This window comes from Pelodiscus sinensis, chromosome 5 (genome assembly GCF_049634645.1).
Source record: "Pelodiscus sinensis isolate JC-2024 chromosome 5, ASM4963464v1, whole genome shotgun sequence".
Classification (NCBI taxonomy): Eukaryota; Metazoa; Chordata; order Testudines; family Trionychidae; genus Pelodiscus; species Pelodiscus sinensis.
The window spans coordinates 53,026,411-53,049,372 of record NC_134715.1 but is presented as its reverse complement, the minus strand read 5'-3'; the positions used below and the strand labels follow the sequence as shown (position 1 = coordinate 53,049,372).

At 41.6% G+C, this 22,962-nt stretch overlaps 1 protein-coding gene across 3 annotated transcripts in view; it reads left to right on the top strand.

Annotated features, from left to right (window-relative positions):
• The window catches only part of NR3C2 (nuclear receptor subfamily 3 group C member 2), a 252,637-nt gene that overhangs the window by 125,787 nt on the left and 103,888 nt on the right, over positions 1-22,962 (top strand). For 2 of the 3 annotated variants that reach the window (XM_014578934.2, XM_014578933.3), the window contains exon 3: positions 19,634-19,785. In XM_014578934.2, the coding sequence (XP_014434420.1) occupies positions 19,634-19,785 (152 nt within the window). The remainder of the gene's footprint in view (positions 1-19,633; positions 19,786-22,962) is intronic. The other variant, XM_006133847.4, reaches the window with a different exon arrangement.

Genomic DNA, 22,962 nt, shown 5'->3' with positions numbered 1-22,962 from the left:
ACTCCCAAATAGGGTTGCCAGATGGTTTAACCAAAAATACTGAACATTCTCCCCCTCCCCCCAAAGAAAAACCAGGGAAAAAATTCTATTGAGGGAGAAAAAGGGGGGTAGCCTAAAAAAAGGACCCCGAGAGTTAAGCAAAACATTAAAAAAAAAAAAAGAGCATTAAAACAGCATGGTCCCTTTAAGTGTGTACAGAGTCAGAATAGGATAGGAAGAGGGGAGGTTGAGCACTAAGACCCTGGGGAGGCATTGCTTCCCCTTGCTTCAGGTCTTTAAGCCTTTTGCCGGTGGCCATCTTGTTTTTTGATTATGCCAGAAGGCAGCTTCCCTGCATAACCTGGGGCAGGGACTTGAGGGTGTCCCGGGGCTGGGTCCAGTAGTTGAGTGTGTCGTAGGTGTCCGGTATTTTCACCTCCTGGCAGAGAAAAAACTCCAGAAAATACTAGACATTTTAGGTGTCCAGTATTTTCTGAATTTTTTTACTGGACAGGAAGCGAAAATACCAGACTGTCCGGGTCAATACCGGACACCTGGTAACTACTCCCAAATGTATCGCAGTGTGTTTGGCTCTTGCTGCTGGCAAGTAATCCCCCCTCTGTCCAACCTAGCAGGGCTGCTCCAGTACCATTTTTTCCTCCCTTCCAGGCTGAGGGAAGGGGCAACTCTTCTAAGCTCCTTTTCAGGCCTGGTGTGAATGGGTTTTGTTCCTTAAGTGTACGGAGAGAAACCTCTGCCTGTTTCTTATATGCCTCTTATTGACTGTTACTTGTGATGTATTTGGACAGGTGATGACAGTAGCCTATTGTTGCTGTTCTGCAATAATAGGCTGGCATAAGTGGTGGGAGTCCAAGGTTGTGCCAACTCAAATCCATCTCTGCCAGGTGTAGTACCTTGTCTGCTGGTATGACAGACAGGTGACTGGGCCAAATTTGAGTGGCATTGCAACCTGGCATATGGGCTTCTGTTCCTAGTCCTGGGCTGCTACTATGTGGTGGAGTCTTTATCCATTAGAGACCACAGTGGAAACAGAGACTCAGAAAAGTAAGACCCTGTGTGCTAGGTCTTAAATTTGATCAAATCACCCCTCAATTATACCATCCTACTCTGATGATAGCATCCCATTGGCAATAGTGCATCCTGACCACCTATGGTCAGAAAGCCGGGGGGAGGGGAGATGGCCAAAGTCAGATTGGAGCCAGGGGGAAGTAGGTAACTATCACTGGATGCAGTATGGTGATAGAAAGGTGACTGAGCCAATAAGTCATGTTATGATCCAATGCATGGACTTCTCCTCTTAGACCAGGTTTACGTTTTGGTGGAGAAAACTATTGTAGCTCAAATTCAGCTACAACAGTTACATAGCTGGAGTTAACGTACCTTAAATTACTTTTTTTTTTTTCTGGCGCAACCTCACAGGAGGAGGTTGATGGGGAAACCCTCAGTGTTTGATTTAGTGAGTCTTTACTAAACCTGCTAAAGTGAACCTCGGAAGATTGATGATCAGATTGTTGATCTTCTGGTAAGACAAGGTATAGATCCTCTGGTATAGACAAGGCTCCATCTCACCCGGATCTGCTTACTTCCTCCCCATGTCCACTGCTGAGGGTAGAGGCTGAGCTGGAACCTGTTTGGGAACTGAAAGCCAATCAGTTGATGGAGAAGTGATAACTGGATTATGCCCACACCAGTTAGCTCCCAAGTCTGTGATGAGAAAGCAAAGCCGAGTGGAATGATGTGACGCAGTAGCAGCTTTACTAAAAGACTGTACCCCTCAGTGATCTGGTTCAGTTTGGGGGGGGAAAATCTCTGAGGCTGAGATTTGGATGGGCCAGATACTAATTGAGTGGCCGGTGGCCCAGGGCTGTGACTCTTCTCAACCCTCCTCTTCCTTTCCTCAGCAACAATATTTGTTTTCCTTTGCCATTTATGATATTTGTTGCTTAAAACAAAGCTAGGTTGTTTCCAGTCCTGGCTAAAATCCTATAACTTGTGAAGAAATTATGATTGCTGGAAACATTATCACTCACTTTCTTTAAATAGACAGGTGCTTAAGAGCTTTGCTGAATCAAGGCCCTGGTGAGTGAGGCTATGACTGCAGGTTACAAGCTAGCTATGTTAAAGTTAGCTCAGTTGTGAGTGCTGGAGCTGCATCACTTACTTCTCTCTCCTTTGCGCGCACACTTTCTCTCTGTCACGCAAGTCATTTGTCATGCTGACCAAATTCTGCAGCTGCTCCAAGTATAGTTTTCCTATTGACTTGGAGTTCCATGCACAGGGCAGCTGTTTTACAAAATCAAATCGTAAACCACTAAAGCATTTTAATTGGCTTTTATATGGATTTGCACTCTAAAGCCTAAAAGTGCACTCCTAAATATAAATGTATTGTGCTCAGACAGGTCAGCATCAGTTTGTGTGTTCACCTGTCTGTCTTGCTCTGGTTATATTTTCTTTATTTAATAATAATCTGACTTAAAATAATATGAATATTTTTACTAAACCAAGAATTACCATATTTTTTGTTGAGAGACTCACTTTCACAATGTACCTAAAATTTCAGATGATGTATGGAAACACATTGTTTAGAAATGCCTTGATAGAGCAAGTACTAATAATAGCTTAAGATGAGACTGGAATGCTACTCTAAGCATTCTTTTGAGAAGGTAAGGCAAGTCAGATAGTTTCATATTTCCTTTCAGTAACACTTAAGGTAGCATATCCTACCTCTAGAAAAAAAAATAGTTTTATTTCTCTACAATAACTTTTTATTAACATATTAATGTAAAATACATTGCTGAAGCATATCAAGTTATAGTGGTGATATAAGTTTTTAAAATGCTTATGAACTGGAATCCAAATTGTATAGATCTGTATCTATAGTGTTAACTCATCGTATCATAAATTACAAGGAAATAATAATTTACAGACATTGATTACATTAAATTGTTTCTTTTCCTTTTAGTTTTTTTCATTCTGTCCAAACTTTCCTTTTAAGTCCAAAGGACAGTTCACATAGCTAAGAGTATATGGAATTAGAATATAAGTGCTTGCTCATGTAGATTCCGAGCAAGTCTGTGCATAATATGTGCACAGTTGTCCAAAGGTTTTTCCCCTAGTGGTACCCATCAGGTTGGTTAGAACTGTGTCTTCATAGCAGTGTATGTAGGTACTTTCTGACCCCCTCCCGCTTCAGCTCCTTCTTCCCTACCAGTGATGGTTGTTGGAGCAGGTCTTCCTTTACTGTAGCATGTGATCCCCAATGGACTTTTCTTATACCTGTAAGTATTCAAAAACTTAGCTGTAGTTCAGAGTTAGCTTAGATAAATTTCAGTTGGGTGATTCTTCTCTCCCTCTCTTCCCCTCCCCCCCACATTTTCTTCCTAGAGACCAGAGCATGCCTCTGTCTCAGGGGGTTCAGACTTTGTGGGTCATGCCTGTGCGAAAGGGAGACCTGCAGAACTCATATTTGGGAGAAGTCCATCAGGCTGAGAAGTGCAAATTCTGTAGTGGCTTCTACCCAAGAACTAAGGAGAGGGATTCTAGTGAATTGCTCCTTGTAGATCAGCCTTTTGTCCCCAGCTAGCAAAGGCAGCATCTGACCCCAAGCCCAACACTTCAGTGCAGAGTATGCTAACCCTAGTAAAAGAGGCTTTGGCATTGAGAGAGGACTTCGGCACTGTGACGTAGTGGGGGGTACCTTGCTGGTTGCTATGCTGGGCACTGGGTTGTGAGTGACCTCCACTGGCTGCTGGCTGCAGCATGGCCCAGCAGGGCAGGGGATGAGTTGTCATGCAAGGGGGCTTCGAACCTGTCTGACCAGTTCTGCTCCCTGGGAGATAACAATGGGAAGAAGGGGAGTGGAGCCCTGAGTGGGGGCAGGGCTGGAAGTGAGTTAGTCAGGTTTCTGGCTTGTGGTATGGAGGAAGCAGCCTAGGTAACGGGCTGGGATTTAGGGGCCCAGGCTCCCCCATCTCAAGGGGGGCTGAGGCATCCTAGGCCTGCCCTGTAGCCAGATTATATCTGTGCTGTGCTGTATCCTGGAGAAGCAATAAACTCCCTCTATTCTACTGGCTGGTGGAGTCTGTCCATGCCATTACGAGGGTGCAGGAGATGGGGAAAACCCCAACGTGCCATCACAGGCTCCACAGACCTTTTTGGCACTGCCATTTCCCATCATTGAAGACCTCCAGTGGTGCCCCACAAAAGAAAGGAGACCAACAGAGGTTGCTCTCCCACTAGAGCAGTGGAGAAAGGAGGCACCAGTGGGTGCATCTTGCGCCGGGACATCCTGCTCCAACTCTGACTCAGGTGGCACTGTTGACTCTGGCCTCATAGGGAGGTCCGTAGAGTCTAGGTCTAGTAAAATCCCCGCTGTGGGAGTGTCAGGAGGAGGACTTAGACCTTCCGTCCATGCTGGACAACTTTGGAGGTAGCTAGAGACTTCATAATGATGATGGCGCAGTCCCTTGTATGGCACTGACTCTGGCACTGGAACCACAAAGAAGCACAGTGCTTTCCAAGGGCAAGCCAGCAATGATAACTTCAGCACCAATCCCTGGAATTAGCTTGTTCGGGTCTGCCTGGATGGCCAAAGTCAGAGTCTTCATTGAACTCAGAGGTGGAGTCCTACACCTCCTAGGTAAATCTTGCACTGTTCTCTGCACTGCTTCAGACAAGAGGAAGGGCAGTCATTGCTGATGATGCCAAGGGCACTTCAGTGGCAGGCACTGGCCCAGTGACCATTCTGGACTCAATGAGCCTACTACTAAGTCCAATGCCTGGAGTCCAAATGCTTGTTGATGGTTTTGGGGGCATGTTTTGGGGCCATTATTGTCCTCTTTAGCCCTGGAACTTTCACAAGGCCAGGGGATGGATTGACACATGTACCAGTAAAGAGATCACAATTGGACCCAGTACCAGGACCAATACCAAGACGAGCATGGCTCCAAAACCAGCACTGTTCCCAACACCATGCAGGTTGTTTCAGCACATGGGGGATCCCCACAAGCAGTGTTCCCGGTAAGCTGTGCGCTTTTGCTGCTGACTGCTCAGGATAGATTCAAATGCTGCCCAGCCAAATAGTAGGCCACACCGAGGGTGAGTGAACAGGCATTCATACCGTTATGAAGGCACAAAGTTCTTCCCCCTTCTCCCCTTTAACCATGGAGGAAAGAGATAGCACCATGGATGGGGCAAAGACACCCTGGAGAAATGATCAGGCATCAGAATGTGAACCATGGGGTTGGTCTCCTCCAATACTTCTGCCTGTGTGCCTAAATTCTGAACAACTCATGGTCAAAACTGTGGTGGATATGCCTACCCCAGTACTTCATCAGGAGAGGATGAGGAAGATGCCTGCAGGGGCACTGGGTCTTTCTGACCCTTTGGCTTGTAAGCAGTGTTCCCTCCTCTCTAATCTTTTCCATTCATAGGTGGATTTTTTTCCATCCCCGTGTGGAATGCATTTTTTTGTGCACTGATGCATGTATGACTTTGTACCACCAGCAGAAACGAAAAACCTAGCTGTGGTCACTCTATCTCTGGTGATGGAGGCTGCCAACCAATAGGAAAGGCAAAAACACCAAGACTGACTCTTAAATCCAAAGAGGTGAAAAGCTGGATCTCTTTGATAGAAAGGTGTATTCTATTGAGAGGTGCTAGCTTTTCATTGCTAACCAGTCAGTGCTTAGCTACATTTTTTTACTCATGGAGCATGTTGTCCAATTCAAGGAGCTACTGCCGGAGGACTCCTGCTCAAAGTTCTTGAGGAACGCAAAGTAGTCGTGAGGACCTCCTTACACACCTCTCTGAATTTTACCTCTCTGAAGTACAGCAATCCGTACTATGTCAACAGCCCTAGGCATGGGAAAGATCTCGTGGTTTCAGGTATCGGGACTCCCATGTGAAATCCAGCAGACAATACAGGACTTGCCTTTTAACTGTTCAGAGCTTTTCTCAGAGCAACCAGACTAACTTCCACAGCCTGAAAGATTCATGGCTGACTGACATCCCTGGGACTTCAAATGCCAGCCCTCCAGAGGGAGCATTTTACATTACGCCACCACCTGCTAGGGATATGAATGACTAGTGAACATGCTAGTTGACTAGTTGTTTCCTGCTCCCCTTGCTGCCTCTATCAGAAAGATTGCGCTTCAAAGCGGAAGTGCCGTGTGAAGCCTGGGGATTCCCCCGCTGACCCTGGGCTCCACGTGGAGCTGCCACTTTGAAATGCTGTGTGGAGCCTGATGCCGAGCTCCCTCATTTCAAAGTGGCAGCACCAGAGTCCCAGCTGACCCTGGGCTTTGAAATGCCATAGGAGCACGGGACCAGCGGGGAAATCCCCCACTGACCCCATGCTCCCTGCAGCGCTTTTGCCTTTCAAGTGTAGCAACAGCCCTGGGATGGTGCTCTTATTGACTCATTGAAAAGTCAATGGAAATTGCATCAGCTATTCGATTAGCCAATTAATCGACATTTAAAAACCCTACCACCTGTCCCTGACTTCTCCCCATAGCTAGGTCTATAGCAGGAAGCTGGGTAGGAGAAATTGACAGAGATCTTCTCCATCCTCTAACTAGTGTTCAGCATTCAGTGAAGAAGCCCTGAGCTTCCAAGCCAAACTTGGGCATGACACCCAGCAGTGGTCGCTGATCCTTCTCCTCCTTTCGTAAACTGTCTGTTCCATTTCTACCATGCCTGGTAGAAATCACCTTAAGCAATGGGACTTGATCACCATAAAATTGGGAGATTGTCCAATTTTGTTTTCTTTTGCCTCTCCACTTCCTTTTATGTTTTCATGTCAGAGACCCTTTTTATGAACAACTCCATGTAGCAAGTGCAATTATTTCTACTACGGGAAGTAGTATAGGAGTGCCATCAAAAGTTTAGGTTCAATTCCTGGTATTTCCTAATTCTGAAAGCTTAGGGTGGGCTCAGACCCATTTTAGGCCTGTGAAACCTACAGATTTATAAAGAAAAAAGTTCTGTGTGGTCTTCCATTATCCCCTCCCTGGATCCAGGAGACTGGTACGCTGCTGTTGACTTGAAGGACACATACTTTCACATGTCCATAGGCCTGTTTTACATACTATTCTTCCACTTTTGTGATCAACAACGCTCACAAACAGTTCATGGTTCTGCCCTTTGGCCTTTTAGCAGCCCCTCAGTTATTCACCAAGTGCATATTGATCGTGGCAGCCTTCTTGCAGAAATGGCAGGTGCAAGTATTCCCATATCTCAATGATAGGCTAATGAGAGACCACTCCAGGGCTCAAATGGAGGCTTGTGAACCTAGTTCAGTTGATCTATAAGCTTGGCCTGATACTGAATGTGGTAAAGTTGACTCTATCCCCTCCTCTGAGGACAGAGTTCATTGGAGCACACTAGGCCATGGATCTGTCCCTTTCAGACTTGGCTAGCTTTACTGTACATCCTCAACTGAGACCGCATAGGTAAGTTGGCCTCATTCAGTCCTCTAGTTAAGTTCCTCAGGTGGTGGCTCAATCTGTAGTTGTATGTGTGGGAGTGCCCTTCTTTGGGTCCCATCTCTTGCCATGTCTAGCCAAGGATCATTCACACGTAAGGAATCAGGACTCAAGGTATCTGGTCCCAAACAGAACTTTTGCTGCACGTCAGTGTCAGAGAGCTATGTGCCACTCGTCTTACTTGCCAAACATTTCAAACCCATCTGCAGGGCAGGTGTGCATCAGTATTGACAGACCACAAACAGCAGCACTCTTCATGAATAAAGATCATGGTGCTCACTCCCCTGTGCCAGAAGACCCTCAAGTTCTGGGACTTCTGCATTACCCATTCTATACATCTGCAGGCATCGCTCTTTCAGGACTCTCAAAACGAACTGGCTAGTCATCTCAGCAAGTCCGTCCATAATCATGAGTGGTTCCTCTGCTTGTATGTCATAATCAAGGGTGTAGTGGCTGGAGCCGGGAGCCCTTCGGGCTGGAGCGATCTGCTGCCTGGGATTCTGCTTAGTCAGTTAGCTGGTTAAACATAGGGCTAATTTAACATTTAACTGGTTAACTGATTAATCAGGATTTTACATGCCTAGTCATAATCAGCATCATCCAGAAGTGAGAATTTCCCTAGAGAAATCTTTTTTCAACATGGTGCAAAAGGAAGTGTCAACAGTTCTGTTCTTTGCTGAATCACATCTTGGATTCGTTCACAGATGCATTTCTCTTCCATTTCCTCAAAAGACTAAATAGACTTTACCCTCAGGTAATAGAGCTGATTTCCTTCTCCCCCCCCTCCGCCTCCCCATGGGATCTCAACCTGTTGCTCTCAAGGGTGATGGGGCTTCCTTTTGAGCCCCTAGAAACATGCTCTCTCATCTGTCTTTCCTGGAAAGTGGCATTCTTAGTGGCCATAACTTCTGCCATGAGGGTGTGAGAGCTTAAGGCCTTGATATCTCAGCCCTTTGTTCTGTCTTTTACAAGGACAAGGTACAGTTGTGTTCACATCTGGTTTTGTTACCAACTCCATGTGAATTGGGAGATTTTTTGTTCAGTGTTATTCCCTAAGCCACATGCTAATAACCAGGAATGGGTGCTGCACTCCCTGGATGTCAGACAAGTGTTAGCTTCTTTATGTTGAAAGGATGAAGCCATTTTCAAAGTCAGCCCAGCTATTCATTGCAATTGCTAAGTGGATAAAGGGGCTCCCAGTTTTATCCCAAAGGATCATGCCACGACCTTAACATTGACTACACGCTCCCAAAGGGCATCCTTGGTGGAAGTCCCCATTAAGGACATCTCCAGGCCCAACAGTGTTCTCATCAAGCCACTTTTACATCACACTGTGCCCTTACTCAGCAAACCAAAGATGGTTCTTCATCTGGCAGAGTGGTGCTGCTGTCTATGACGACTCCTGGGAACTGCTTAGGAGTCACTTACTTGGAATCAACATGAGCAAGCACTTGAAGAAAAACAGTTTCCTACCTTCTGTAACTGTTTTTCTTCATGATTTACTCATGTCCATTTGAAGATGTAAGCCTCGGTTGAAGAAAATGAAGAGGTAATGTTTTGACAGGGACCTATATATGCTATTATGAAGGCACAACTCTCCAGGGGGCTCCAGATCTGACCCACCTGTGCACATGCCTACTTGGAATGGATATGAGCAACTCATCTCCAAGACCAACCATTACAAAAGGTAGGTAATCAATTTTTGTACTGTTCTGATGCATAAACTCTTAGCCCAGATGGTTTGTTTCTGTAGCTTTGTATTTTGTTTGTTGTAGGTTTATTTGATGGTCCACCAGCTAATTGGAGGGGTTTGTGTGGGGTGGGTGGGGTTTAGTATTGATTGATTTCAGCTCTAGTAGTGCTTATGCAAGTGGTCTTTAGAAGTCAGTGGGACTACTCACATGAGTAAAGCTCATAGGACTGGCTTTTATTTGACTGGTTGGAAAAGAGTGAGTGTTTCCATGGTAACTTTTTTTGTGCTTTTGTGCTTCTTTCCCCCCTACATTTGCTTGGCTGTTTTGGATGTTTTTCTGTGGTGGTATTTTAATCCTCATCAGCCTGGGGCATGAGCTCTGGGTGGTGGTTGTTGTTGCCATTTTGAAGTATTTAATTTGTTTTTCTTTTAGCAAAGTTTATAAAATTTTTGTTAGTGAAGAAGGCTGTTATTGCTGCTTTATATGGGTACTATACTGATTATTGTTTTGGTTTTTGAATATATAATGCGCTCAAGTCAAACAATGTGTGCATAGTAAATTATTAAACAAATAAAATTAAACCAGGTATTGACCCTTTCATGTGCTTCCATACCTCTTTTAAACTGATGTCTCTTTGCAATTGGTATTCCATTAGATCACACTCCTATTATCAGATATACCTGTTACATTTTTGCATCATTGAAAACTAATTTTCTTTACCTCTCAAGTTAAGGAGTGTCTGAGCTTCAATTTCATTTCTGATTGTCTAATGGTGAAAGTTTTTACTGAATCTTCTTTCACATGGAAACTGTATTTCATGAATGGGTTGAGGATATGAAAGAAGGTAAGGTTTTTGGGAGAAAGGATAGGGTTTAATTTAGAAGTATTTTCAGCCACTAGTTACATTAATGGTTGCACCTCACTTGGTTTCCACATCAGCCTCTCTTTCCTTCTACCTTTTGCTTCCATTTTTTCTCATCCCAGGAGTCCTAAGCAGCATAAGAAAATGGTTATGCAGTTTCTTCCTTCCTTTGTAGGAATGGTTTTTCAGTGGTGCCAGCATCAGCAGGTGAAACTCATTTGACTTAATCTGTTTTGCAGTTCTAAAATATTGCTGACTCTGGCATCACCTAGAAAACATTCTGCAAGAGTGCAAGTGTGACCAGGATGTATAATAAATCTTTTCGGTTTTTGAGTAGAAAAATGTGAGAAGGTGAAACAAGGGGTTCTCAAAGGTTTATTTATTTTTTGCTCTTTTTCAGTGCAGTGATGCAGTCCAAGAAGGAGTTAAATGAGTCCCCCATAAATAAACATACAATAATTAACTAGAAACTTTTTATGGATAAACTTCTGTTCCTGCCTTATCTTGCCATACAATAGATTGTAATTTATAATCAGCACACAACAAATGCCAAAGCATGCATTTAAACTACACTAATTCTATAACTTGAACCTGGTATTAAAAAGTCAAAAAAATGCCTTATCATGATTCAGTGTTCCTCTCTCTTATGCTTTAGTTGGGAGATTTGCTAATACTTGTATATTTCTTTCCCAGATAAACCATCCTATTTGAGTAGATAACTGTATTAATGTACCAACCTCTCTCCCCCCTTCCCCCCCTGCAGAACAATGTATTTTATTTCCCCAGGTTGTTGGATCTTATTACATTATGATAGTGATTCGTGAAAAATGCATATCAGAAGAATTTTAGGAACCCATGTTATATTTTAGAATGTCTACAATCAACTGATAAGTTGTTGAAAACTAGATTTATTCTTTTGGGGGGTTAATACTGCTACATTTCAGTTCACTGAAATTTATCTATCTACACATATTAAATTAATATTTTTGCATAGTCAACAGATTACTATAAGGTAAAATCTGAGTGGCTTAGTGTCTGTTTGAGGACATCTAAACTTACTGCTTAAAGATTTCCGTAGATAATGTATGATGATGCTCCATTACGACAAGGTAAACATGTAGGGCCTTATCCTGCAAGGCTGGCTTTTGGTAAGTAATGAATGCCCTCAACTTCTGTTGAAGTAAATGGGATTTGAAAATGCACAGCACCTCACAGAATTAAACCCTTTGCTTCATTTACATCAATGGTTCCCAGCCTTTTTCAGGGGACCCATTTTGACAATCAGGAAGACTTGGTGACCTAGGGCAATTCAAAAAATGTGTGAATGGCTCCTTAAGAGCCACCTGGGGAGATACCTGGTGACCCTTTTGAAATGTAATGGTGACCTATATTTGGTTCCTGACCCAGAGGTTGGGAAACCCTGATTTATGTACAGGAATGGTTAAGCGCAGTTTGTTTTTGCAGGCAAGGGAGCCAACAGCTGGGAGGCGGGGCATGACTCTGGGCTCCTGAAAGGGGTGGTGGAAGGAGCAGGGCTGGGGGCAGACAGCCCTCCACATTGTCTGGAGTGCAGAGCACCCCCCCCCCCCCCAATCACATAGAGTTTCTCAGAAGGTTCGGTGCAGTGTTCTGATGTCAATTTAAAGGGCTGGAATCCCCAGGCCCTTTTGAATTGTTCAGCCCCTGAACTACCTCTTTTTCACACCCACCCCCTTGTCGGCGACAGGGATGTAGTAGTATAAATTACATAATAGTGCAGTAGTATAAATCGTTAACTGGCTTATCAGTTAACAGTTATACCAAGGCTTCCAGCCCTGCTCTTTGGGAGCCAGCTGTCACTCTGCACTGCTGGCTCTGTATCATACTCTGCAGTACACCATGGTCGCCAGTTCTGTGGGAGCAGGGCTTCAGGGTAGAGCTGGAGCATGCTGGCTTGCAGAAGCTGGGTTTTCAGGCAGGAACCAGTATGTGCTGGGAGCCAGGCTAAAAGCTGGCTTCTGGTGATAACTGGCTTCTGAGGAGCTGGCTGCTGCCTCATACTTCAGTGTCTGCAGTTTAAGCTTTATAGTAAGAGCCCACAGTGTGGAACAGCTGAAATTATCAGTGGTTAAATGGTTACCTAATTAACTGCTTTTGAACATTCCTAGTTGGTGGGCCTGTTTGCAGGCTAACCTGAGTACTGATGCTTTCCTCTTGGTGACTCAAAAATGAGAGATGTTCTCAGTTTCAATCTGCATAGCTAAATACTTGCAGCTCTAGTGATTTTTTCCAAGCTTTAGTTTATCTCATTTTGAGCTCCTTTGGGGTGTGTTGTTTCAATCTATACATAGAAAAACCCTTAAAGTCAATGGGACCCAGACATGTGGAAGAAGCAGAGGGGGAAACAGGCCCCTGTTGACTTTATTAAATAAATAACTTGATGTTATTAAAAAATGGGAAAGGTGGAGTCAGTGAAGGGCCGGGGCCACGTAGGGGCCAGGCTCATGCATATGCCATCATTTTTGCTTTTTGAAAAGGTGGTCCCAAGTGTGTTACCGGTCCAAGTGAAAGCAGCACCTGAGCTTTAACTTTTAACTCCAGTCAGGTCATCTAACATAGAGGCACCACTAACTGGAGTGACTGACGAAAGGATTATAGCTGTGGGCCGGGAGATGCTTTAGGGGCAAAGCTGAATAAGAGGACAACTTAACTGCAGTGAACACACAACCCTCATGCTCACATGACTCGTTAAGCAGTGCTGCATTGGTGAACTTTATTTGTAGCACCAAAAGTCTTCAGTGCAAACTGTTCTGGATTGTGAATTTACAAAAGAATCTCTAGGAATGAGTTGATGAGACAGGAAGAGGCTACTGGCAAACTACATTTTTGAAATGCTTTCAATCCTTGTAACTTTTGACTGTTTGGGTTTGGATAAGAATAAGATATTGCCCACCCCCATCCTTACCTCCACCTTCAGCTTTAGTTCAGTAAGACTTTATTATTTCAATTGTAACCTGCATCCAATTTCTCTGTGGCTATTTTTTATAGATTATTGGAAATTACAGCAGCAAAAGGAATAGTCAGTTATGCTAAACCAAACCTGTAATTAATAATTTACATCTAACCTTAAAAACCTTAAAAAATTGGAACAAGTTAGTTCAGGTTCAACATTATGACTTGAGAGCAAGCATTCCAAACAAGCTTATCACCAAGGAGGAAAAGTTTGTTAAACTGTATTTCTGGTGTTGCATCTGGTTTGAGAAGGATAATAACTCATATAATCAGCTTTCAAACTGGTGGATTATCTTATTTTTTTTATTGACTCTTCTTTACAAAATCTGTTATTTTTAATTAATATTTCGTGTAAATATTACTTTGGCCAACTTACAAAGGCACCAATGAGTTTGATGGCAATGGTTGGTCAAGGTCACTATTTAACAGCCATTTACACTGCTGAAAATATTAAAACACAATTACTATACACTGTAACCACTGCTATTGGAACATTCTAAACATCTATTTTAGAAATCTGTAAGAAGATAGATATCTGTTTGAGTTTATGGCTGTTTCATAGATCTCTAGGCTATAACACCACACTTATAAAAGAGTTATAAAAGCATATTCTATTCTATTCTATTAATTGTGTTCAAGTCCTGCAGTATTTTTTGTGGTTGGAAGAGTCAAAATACATGTCGGTTATTCAGGTATGCTGCAGCACTTCTGCATTCATCTCAATGTAGATCTTAATGAAGGGTATCCGCAGGTAGAGTTGCTAATTTCAGATTTCACTTCACAAGAAATTTCAATTTTTCAAAATTTTGCTTTAATTCAGAATTGGTAAGAATAACCAATAATGTTATTGATTTTAATGCTTTAGAGGGGTAGCTGAGTTAGTCTGTAACAGGAAAAACTTTAAAAACAACAAATAGTCTAGTAGCATCTTAAAGACTAACAAAACATGTATTACTGATGGTATCATGAGCTTTTGTGGGCACAACCTGAGTTGTGCCCACAAAAGCTCATGGTACCATTGATTTTCCCCAAGAGCAGCTGGGGTGTTGCCGGGTTGGTCCCTCAGCCCCGAGGGGCAGCACTACGGGACCAACCCAGCAGCACCCCAGATGCTCTGTCCCCGGCTTCCCCGATTCAGCTGCTGGTCAGTTTCAGCAGTGGCTGAATCTGGGAAGCCGGACGCAGAGCAGCTCCAATTGTCCGGCTGCCCGGAGCACTTCTGGGTTCCTGATGGTGCCGGACCATCAGAAGTGCCGGAGCATTGGATGCTGGACCAATGGAGTTTTACTGTACTGCAGAGCCACAGCAGGCTTCCCTTATCGGCTACTTGTGTAGTTGATAAAAATATTGACTGTGCAATTAGTGGATTACCTGTCTCTTAACATTCTTAGTTTTCACTAAAAAAGTTAATGAAGGTCAGATATTCAATATTATCTACCGAGGGGAAGGAATGCAAGACAAACTACGAAAAGAACAGTTTAAAAATATTTAGATGAGGTAGAGGGCCCAATGAAATTCATTCTAGAGTGCTTAAGGAGCTAGCTAAAGCCCTCTCGGAGCCATTAGCTATTATCTTTGAGAACTTCTGGAGGATGGGAGCAGTCCCAGGAGAATAGAGAAGAACAAACACAGTAATATATTTAAAAAGAGGATCTGGAGAATTATAAACCAGTCAGGCTAACTGGAATGCCTGGAAAAGCAACTACACTGGAGCAAATTATTAATCAATTTGTAAGCATCTGGAGGATAAAAGGGTTTTGAGGAATAATCAGAATTGATTGGTTAAAAAAAAATCATACCAACCAACCTGATTTCCCTCTTTGATAGGATTAATGACCTAGGGTAATGTGATGGAGATGAAAATACTACTACAAGGTGAGTGCTCAACTATAGGAAAGACCATACTTAGAGTGGTTAGCAGTTGGTTTGCTGTCAAATTGGGGGGGGTGTACCAAGTTGAGTCAGTCCTGGGTCTGGTACTAGTCAATAACTGGCTAAGTGCTAGTAGTACTGCAATGGATCTGAATAGGAGTTGTCCATGTGCTGGAGCTGCAGAAAAGGCACAGTGTGCTTCTGGGGTGTATTAACAGGAATGTTGTATGTAAAACACAAGAGGAATTGTCATACTCGATGTGGCACTGGTAAGGCAGGCCCCACACGGGGCACCATGGTATCCAATTGTGGGTAGCACAATTTAGGAGAAATATGGACAATTTGGAAAGAGTCCACAGGAGAGCAACAAAAAAGGTAAAAGTTTTAGAAGACCTGATCTATGAGGGAAGATTTAAAACCTAGGTGTGTTTAGTGTTAGGAAAAAAGACTGAGGGGGGACCTGATAACATCTTCCAATATATTAAGAGCTACCCTAAAGAGGAAGGCAATCAGTTGTTCTCCATATCCACTGAAGGAGGGTTAATCTACAGCAGTGGAGAGAGTTAGATTATATACTAGGAGAAAAACTTTTTAATTGTTAGGGTAGCTAAGCTCCGGAATAGGTTTTCAAGGGAGGCCATGGGAGTCGCTATCGCTGGAAGCTTTTAAAAATAAGTTGGACAAACCCCTTTCAGGAATAGTCTGGGTTTATTTGAACTTACTATTGCACAGGGGACAAGATAATTTCTCATGGTTCCGTGTGTGTGTGTGTGTGTGTGTGTGTGTGTGTGTGTGTGTGTGTGTATCCATGTGACCAATGTGCATATTCTGTTAGAAACCCAGATGCCTTGATTAACATATAATGCCACCTGCATGTAGGAACTGCCACCTCCTAGCATGTATATGCATGCGCTTGACAAATGGCCAACACAGTGCCCTCATGTTTATTCCCAACAGCCATGGAGGTGGGGGAGAGATCTTGCAAGTCTGCACGGGTCTTATGAGAACTGGCCAGCAGCAGGGTGATGGTAGTGCTAGTACAGAGCCTGCGAGACTGGGAAACTGAAACAACCTTCTCTCACCTATCAGGGGACAGCCAATATTTTTGCATTATATTTGTTGTTTGTCTATGAATATTGACTGGCAAATTAATATGTTTGTTTGCATAAGGATGTGTGAATGAAAACAAAGGGAAAATTAGTTTTGTTACAACCTTACCAATGTCCTTATTTAGCAAAATACTTAAGTATATAGGTTAAGTATAAGCATAAGCCTTTGCAGGTTCAGGCCTAAGTTAGCCATTTTTCTTCGGTGTGTTTTTTCTGAAACCTAGTTTTATTTCAGCCATATCCAGATATAGCTTAATCAGACTTAGAATTGGATTTTGAAAAATATTTAGTACTTGTTTAACTGAATAAAAGCAGTGGTAGAACTCCTACACTTCTTTGATAATTTAATTTTCTATTGATCTCACTACCATTTCCCCCACAAAGAATGTGTTACCTAAGCAAATTAATTTTTGGTGTCTCTTGACCTGTAGAAATAGCTAATTTTGCCAAATATATGGTTTTAAGAATTCAAATAAATCAACTGAACTGAATAATGAATCAACTGAACTGAACGTCCAATACTACTAAACTGTCATCCCTATAGCTTTCCATAAAATTCTTCAGTGTGATTTTTAAAATCACAATTCTTTGGACAGTATCATTTTTGTTGGCATGAGCACATGGATTGTAATATGTCAGATTGACAAGGAAGGGAAGATAATATCCTTGTTCATCTAATTTAAAACAGGAGAAACATAGAGTTCTTAAGGCAAATGCAGTTTCAAAGTGAATATACTTTATTTCCTAGTTTAGAAATATACTGTTTATTTTCATTCCTAAATTGTTTGTTTTTTCAGTAAATGTAAATCTGACAGATTTAATAATATCTGGTTGAAACTGATTTAGAAATGCAGTTCTGTGGAGTGAAATGTTGAATATTTGGCCTGGAGTTTTTAAAAGTGCTTGTTTCTCATGGCCAAGTCAAATCATTGAGGAAAAACTTGACAACTTGATTATAGGAGTGCTTTAAGAGGGAAAAAAAGGTGCAACCATATGTGCATCCCTGTTGAGTATGAAATAGCTTCCGTGAACAGAATGACTGAATTCAAGGTTAGCAGCATGAGTGGCAGTAAATTTTTAGAAGTAATCACTTCTACACTCTTTCCATGTTGTACACACAACTATACCTACTGTATGAAATAATTTAACATCCTTTTAAAAAAAATTAAAGGTGAAAGTGACATGCAGGAACAAAGCAAAATTATTTAAAAACAAACAAACCTAGCATTATTCACTTATAATCCAAATCCTGTTCCAAACTTCACTGAAATGGGTGGAATGTTTGGGTGCAGAAGGAATCTACAATTAAATATATAGTACATAGTGGCGTTGGATTGTGCTTGGTAGGAAAATATTGTTTGGGTATGTAGTGTCAAGCAAGAGCCAATGATTGCCCTTCTGGGTCTGCGCACTTTTTGTTTTGTTTTTTGTGAATTCAGTGAGAACAGAATTTCAAACTTGTTGCTAGAATTAGTTGGGAAATAACTTTTAAATTTTCTGAGAAAAATCTTCAGCACAAAATCAAATTAAAAATATTTTGGCTGAAAATCAAAATAGTTTTAATTCTGAAATGCCATTATGGTGCCTCGTGTAAATTGTATTTCCAGTGTCTCATGCTCCTGTGTAGACCAGGTTTCCTTATCAGGTTACATTTGTCAAATTAACTGCATTCATGTACGATTCGTGGTGCATTATGGAAGTCAAATCTGGTAGAGCAGCCCAGTCACTGCTCTGGAGAATGGGGCAACAGTATTTGAGAATCAAAGTATTTTATGTTTCAGCCAAAATCTTTAGGGGTTTTCTGTTGAAAACCAGCACATTTTTAGTTTTCATGTATTTTTGACAAACAATTGAAATAGTCTACTGAAAGCAGATAACTTTTTGCCAAGTCTCCATAGTTTAAACTCCATTTTTTTTTATCAAGCAACTGTTTTAACATAAATTTTTGACCAGTCCTGTTCATTATTGAAGCAGATTAAGTATCCAACTATAATGCTTAAAAATATTAAGTTATAAGTGCAGCTTTGGTGGTTTAGTTTACTCTGGATTTCTAAAATGATCATCCTGTAATGCTTTTTCTGTTGTAGGAGTGGGATATATTACTGACTAAAACTTGAGCAAAATGTCATGTTTCTTATTCAGATACATTTGTCAAGCTTTCCCGTCTTTATAATAAATAAAATATTGCCATTCCCCAACAATTATCAGACAGTGCTACATTGGTATATAATGAGTGTATCAATAGCTTTATAAGGGCTAGTAAACCTAACAGATTACTATAGATCAGACTGGAGGAGCAATATCATGTACAGTGTTGTGATTAATATCTGAGTGCTGAGATTTAAAAGGCAGAATGGTTTAGATGTTAAAGCACTAGGCACTAGAGTCCTGGGCTCTACTCTAATTTGAGCTATTGACATTAATGATGTGACCTTGGATAAATCACTTGACCTCCTCATTCAGTGAAGTTGTAAATTTGGTACACTGAGAAAATGTGCTTATAAAATATTACCATGAATTAAAAATCCCTGAGTACTGTTCTGCTTCATAGTGAAGAACAAATAAATACATATTTTTGAACTTGGGAATTTTAGAAGATACATTTTTGCTGTTAATATCAAATTATTCTGCTACTGTAGAATACATTTTAGCAGATATGTGCAAATTAGAAATAGCATAGCTATTTGGAACTTTGTCTAAAACCCTTTGTGATTACTTTATAATGTTTATTGGTTGACAATATTAAAGGTAGTGAAATGATAGATTATACTTGCCAAGGGTAGCGATGAGATATTAGGGTCCAGATTGTGCCTTGTCATTGGTATAAAATAGTGTCAGATCTAGAAGCCTTCCTTATTCTTGAGCTACTGCTCCTTTGAGCACAAGAACTGGCACTAACATAACCAATTGCTTAAACTTTCCCTTAACGTGATGAGCATTTTCCAGACCTGCAATCACAACTTACTCTAAGTATTCTTGAAGTACAGTGACTCTTGCAACTTCCCTTGGGGAATACCTCAAGATTGCCATCTATTGAGGGTTATGCATGAATCTCCACTTCAATCCCAAACCACCATGTGCCACATTTCTGAAGCTGGGTTTTAAAGATTCCAGTCTGTATGTGAAGTTTCAGAACCATTTGCCTATACCTCCAAAACTTCTTTCCCCTATTCTGGCATGCAAAATATTATATAAAATGCTATTAAGTTGCTTAATGAAATATAATATGAACAGAAATATTAACTAGCTGTTAACTTACAGCATAATATAGCAAGTCAGGGTAGAAGAACTGCATAATGCATCACCTAAACTTTAGTGAACACTTGTATTGCTAAATTAAAGATTGTTTTATTATTTTATTTGTATTTGTTTTAGTCGTCTACTATCAGTATGCACAAATGGCATTGATAGGTTATGGGTATTTTAAAATGAGCAATAAAAATAGTTCATATGCTAATTAAAACAACTGTGATTGTATGCAATCAGGCAATGCCAGAAAGAGTTTTGCTTCTCTAATTATTAGGTGTTTACAGTAATACACTTTGTTACAAATTACTAATTGTACTTTACATTATGGTCAGTGTGACTTGAAACATTTATTGTTTCTTTGTTTTCCCCCAGCTCATCACTTAGAAGCGTATCAACTGGATCTTCGAGACCTTCCAAAGTATGTTTGGTGTGTGGGGATGAGGCATCTGGATGTCATTACGGGGTGGTTACCTGTGGCAGCTGCAAAGTTTTCTTCAAAAGAGCAGTGGAAGGTAAATGTTCATGTGGGTGCTTCTTTTATTTACTTTCTGATGTTATATTTTCATGATTAATTCTGCAGTAGTGTTAGTCTGAAAATATTTGTTGAATTAACACAGTAGTTATGAGAATATCACAAATATACCTAAATCTTTCATGAGCTATAAGAGAAGTTTGGGTAAAGATTGGGAAGTGTCCCATTGTGCTTCACAATTCTGTTAGTACCATAACATGTAGCTTCTATGCTATATTACAGTGTTTCCCAAATGGTGTTCTGTGGATCCCTGGGATTCTGTGAAGTGAAAATTAGGGTTCCGTGAGAAAATTCCATTACAACAACATTTTATGATTAAAAAAAAATTAATATTTAAGCATTTATGATTTTTATTGAAAACAATTTTCATTTGTGTTGATCTTATGACCTTGTTTAGCATTTGTTTATTATTATCTATCTTACTTGTGGTCTACTTTTTCAGCTCAATGCATAAGACTGTTATTAGGGGTTCCGCAAAATTCTTTTGAATTTAAAAGGATTCAGTGGCCAAGTAAAATTGGGAAACACTGCTCTATTAAGAATTACGCAGGTCAGCTATATAAACAGACAAATGTGCCTAGAATTCATTTAATATATATTCCCTCTTGAAATAAGGGATAAGGGATCTTTCGGAAAAGGCTTTATTTTCCAAAAGATCAGAGTCTAGGCTGGTGCTATTCTGTGGCAAAGCTCCGTGCCGAGAAAAAGCGGCAGCCATTTTACGCTAATGAAGCGTGGGAGATTTAAATCCCTGCTTCATTAGCAATTGCGATACGTCTAATTTACATCCCTTTTCCGAAATAGGGATGTAGTCTAGACCTAGCCTTTGAGTAAATATAAAATATTTCCGAGTGGCAGATGTTACGTTTTCACTCTGATGATTAAAATTTTTTTCAGACAAACACCACTGAAGTGTATATTTATTAATGTTTCTGGCTTATTATATCTCTGTGTAGATATATGCAAGAATTTGCAGTAACTCTGTATAATGTAGAATATAGAAAGTAAGAAGTATGATATTAAACATATTAATTATGGAAGTGCTACTTGGTATTTCTTAAACTTGAGTTTTTCACTTAACGCAGGTATTCAGGCACTTCATTATGTATGAAGAATACAGCAGTCCTCCTGAAAACTATATTGCATAGCCTTTGAGTGAATTTTCTGAAAATTTACAAATAAATTGGCTAATTACTTTGTTAAAATGTATATTAAAATGATCCATTAAGATATTTAGAATTCAGTGTTTCCTCCTTTCTCTTAAATAATCTTAATAACAGAATAATGCGGACTTTTGAAATATCTGCTTATAGATCTCACTCAAAGAAATCTTGTACACAGGCTATATTTGAAGCATTTGTTAGGGTTAATGGACATTTTCATGCCAAGGTTCCATTTTCTTTTTAGTTTGTCTAAACTCTAGAGAAATGTCTAATTGGAACTATATCACTCTTATTTTACTGCTGAACTCTACCTTCTAAATTTGTGCCTTACATCATCCTAGTAAAAGACAAATATTTTATGAGGCAGGCATCTTATATTGTTCTAATTCTTCTTCTCTAGAATAATTATCTCCTTAGGGCCACACCAAAGATTGCACTACATAGCTTTATTTTCCATACTATACTGCATATTTGCTGGGAGATTTCTGAGTTCTTAAGATGGAAGATCTAGCTTCTCAGAACAGAGAAGTTTACATTGCTTGCCAATTAAATTAGAAAATTCCTTATTTTCTTTAAATAAGAAGTCATGATTTTTCATGGATTTCAGATTTTTCAAATAATGCTCTGAACATTGTACCTTTAGACCTACCGTATTTTCCGGCGTATAAGGCGACTGGGCGTATAAGACGACCCCCTAATTTTCTAGTTAAAAGATAGGTTTTCGTCTTATACTCGCCGTATAAGACTACCCCCCCTTAAGAGGCCAACCGGCAGCGCCCCTCCGCCTCCCCGGCTTTGCTCCCGGTGTCCCTGGTCTGCTGGAGACGGTCCCCAGCAGACCAGGGGCGGGAGCAAAGCCGAAGCGGCGGCGGGGTGCCGCGCTTCTGAGGCTTTGCTCTGGCAAAGCCTCAGAGGCGCGGGACCCCGCCATGGCTGCGGCTTTGCTCCCGGTGTCCCTGGTCTGCTGGAGACGGTCCCCAGCAGACCAGAGGCACCGGGAGCAAAGCCGCAGCAGCGGCGGGGTCCCGCACCTCTGAGGCTTTGCCAGAGGTGCCTCTGGTCTGCTGGGGACGGTCTCCAGCAGACCAGGGACACCGGGAGCAAAGGCTCTGAGGACGCTGGCAGTGGGACAGCCACGGCGCGCCTGGGCTGCCCTGCTGCCGGCTTCCCCCAAGGCTTTGCAAAGCTGCGGAGGGGCTCGGGCAGCGGGGCAGCACCTGGGCTGCCCCGCTGCCCAAGCCCCTCCGCAGCATTGCAATATTGTGCTATACTTTTCTACTCCTTAGCAAGTTGTCTGTATTTCCACCTTTCTATAGGATTCCTTTTTGAGTCATTAAGACACTCCTGATGGAGCCATCTTGGCCTCTTATTGTTTTTCCTATATTTCCTTTACACTGGGATAGTTACAAATTTGCCTTTAATATTGTTTCCTTCAGAAACTGCGTACTCTCTTCAACTCCTTGTTCCCATAGATCAGGGCTACTCAACTTTGGAAGCCCTGAGGGCCACAGTGATACTCTCAGCACATGCTGAGGGCCACAGTTTAAGTGTGGTTACATATACATGCAAATAGCTTTTCACATTGACAGGCCTGAATACAAAGCACTTACTGCAATGTCCTGGTGTTCTGGGCACCTACTCCCTGGGAGCAAGAAACACCGAAATCCTGTACCCTGTCTGTTCCAGCCAGCCTGTCCACTTACATGTTTCAGTGCTCACCCTGCCTGGGAGACACCTCACCACTGTGAAGCGTGTTCCCGGTGGAGGCCATGTTCAAAGGATCCCACCTGCGGGCTGCGTGTTGAGTCCCACATAAGCCAAAACCACCACAAGGGCCACAAACAAATGGTCCATGTTGAGTAGCCCTGCCTTAGATTTTCTTCCTATGGGACCTTAAGAAAAAGTGGTCTTGTTTAATTAAGACATATATTTTTGTTGAACACTATTTTATTCTTCGTGGCAATTATTTTTATTAGTAGCATGGATTCTGAAATGCATCCATCTTC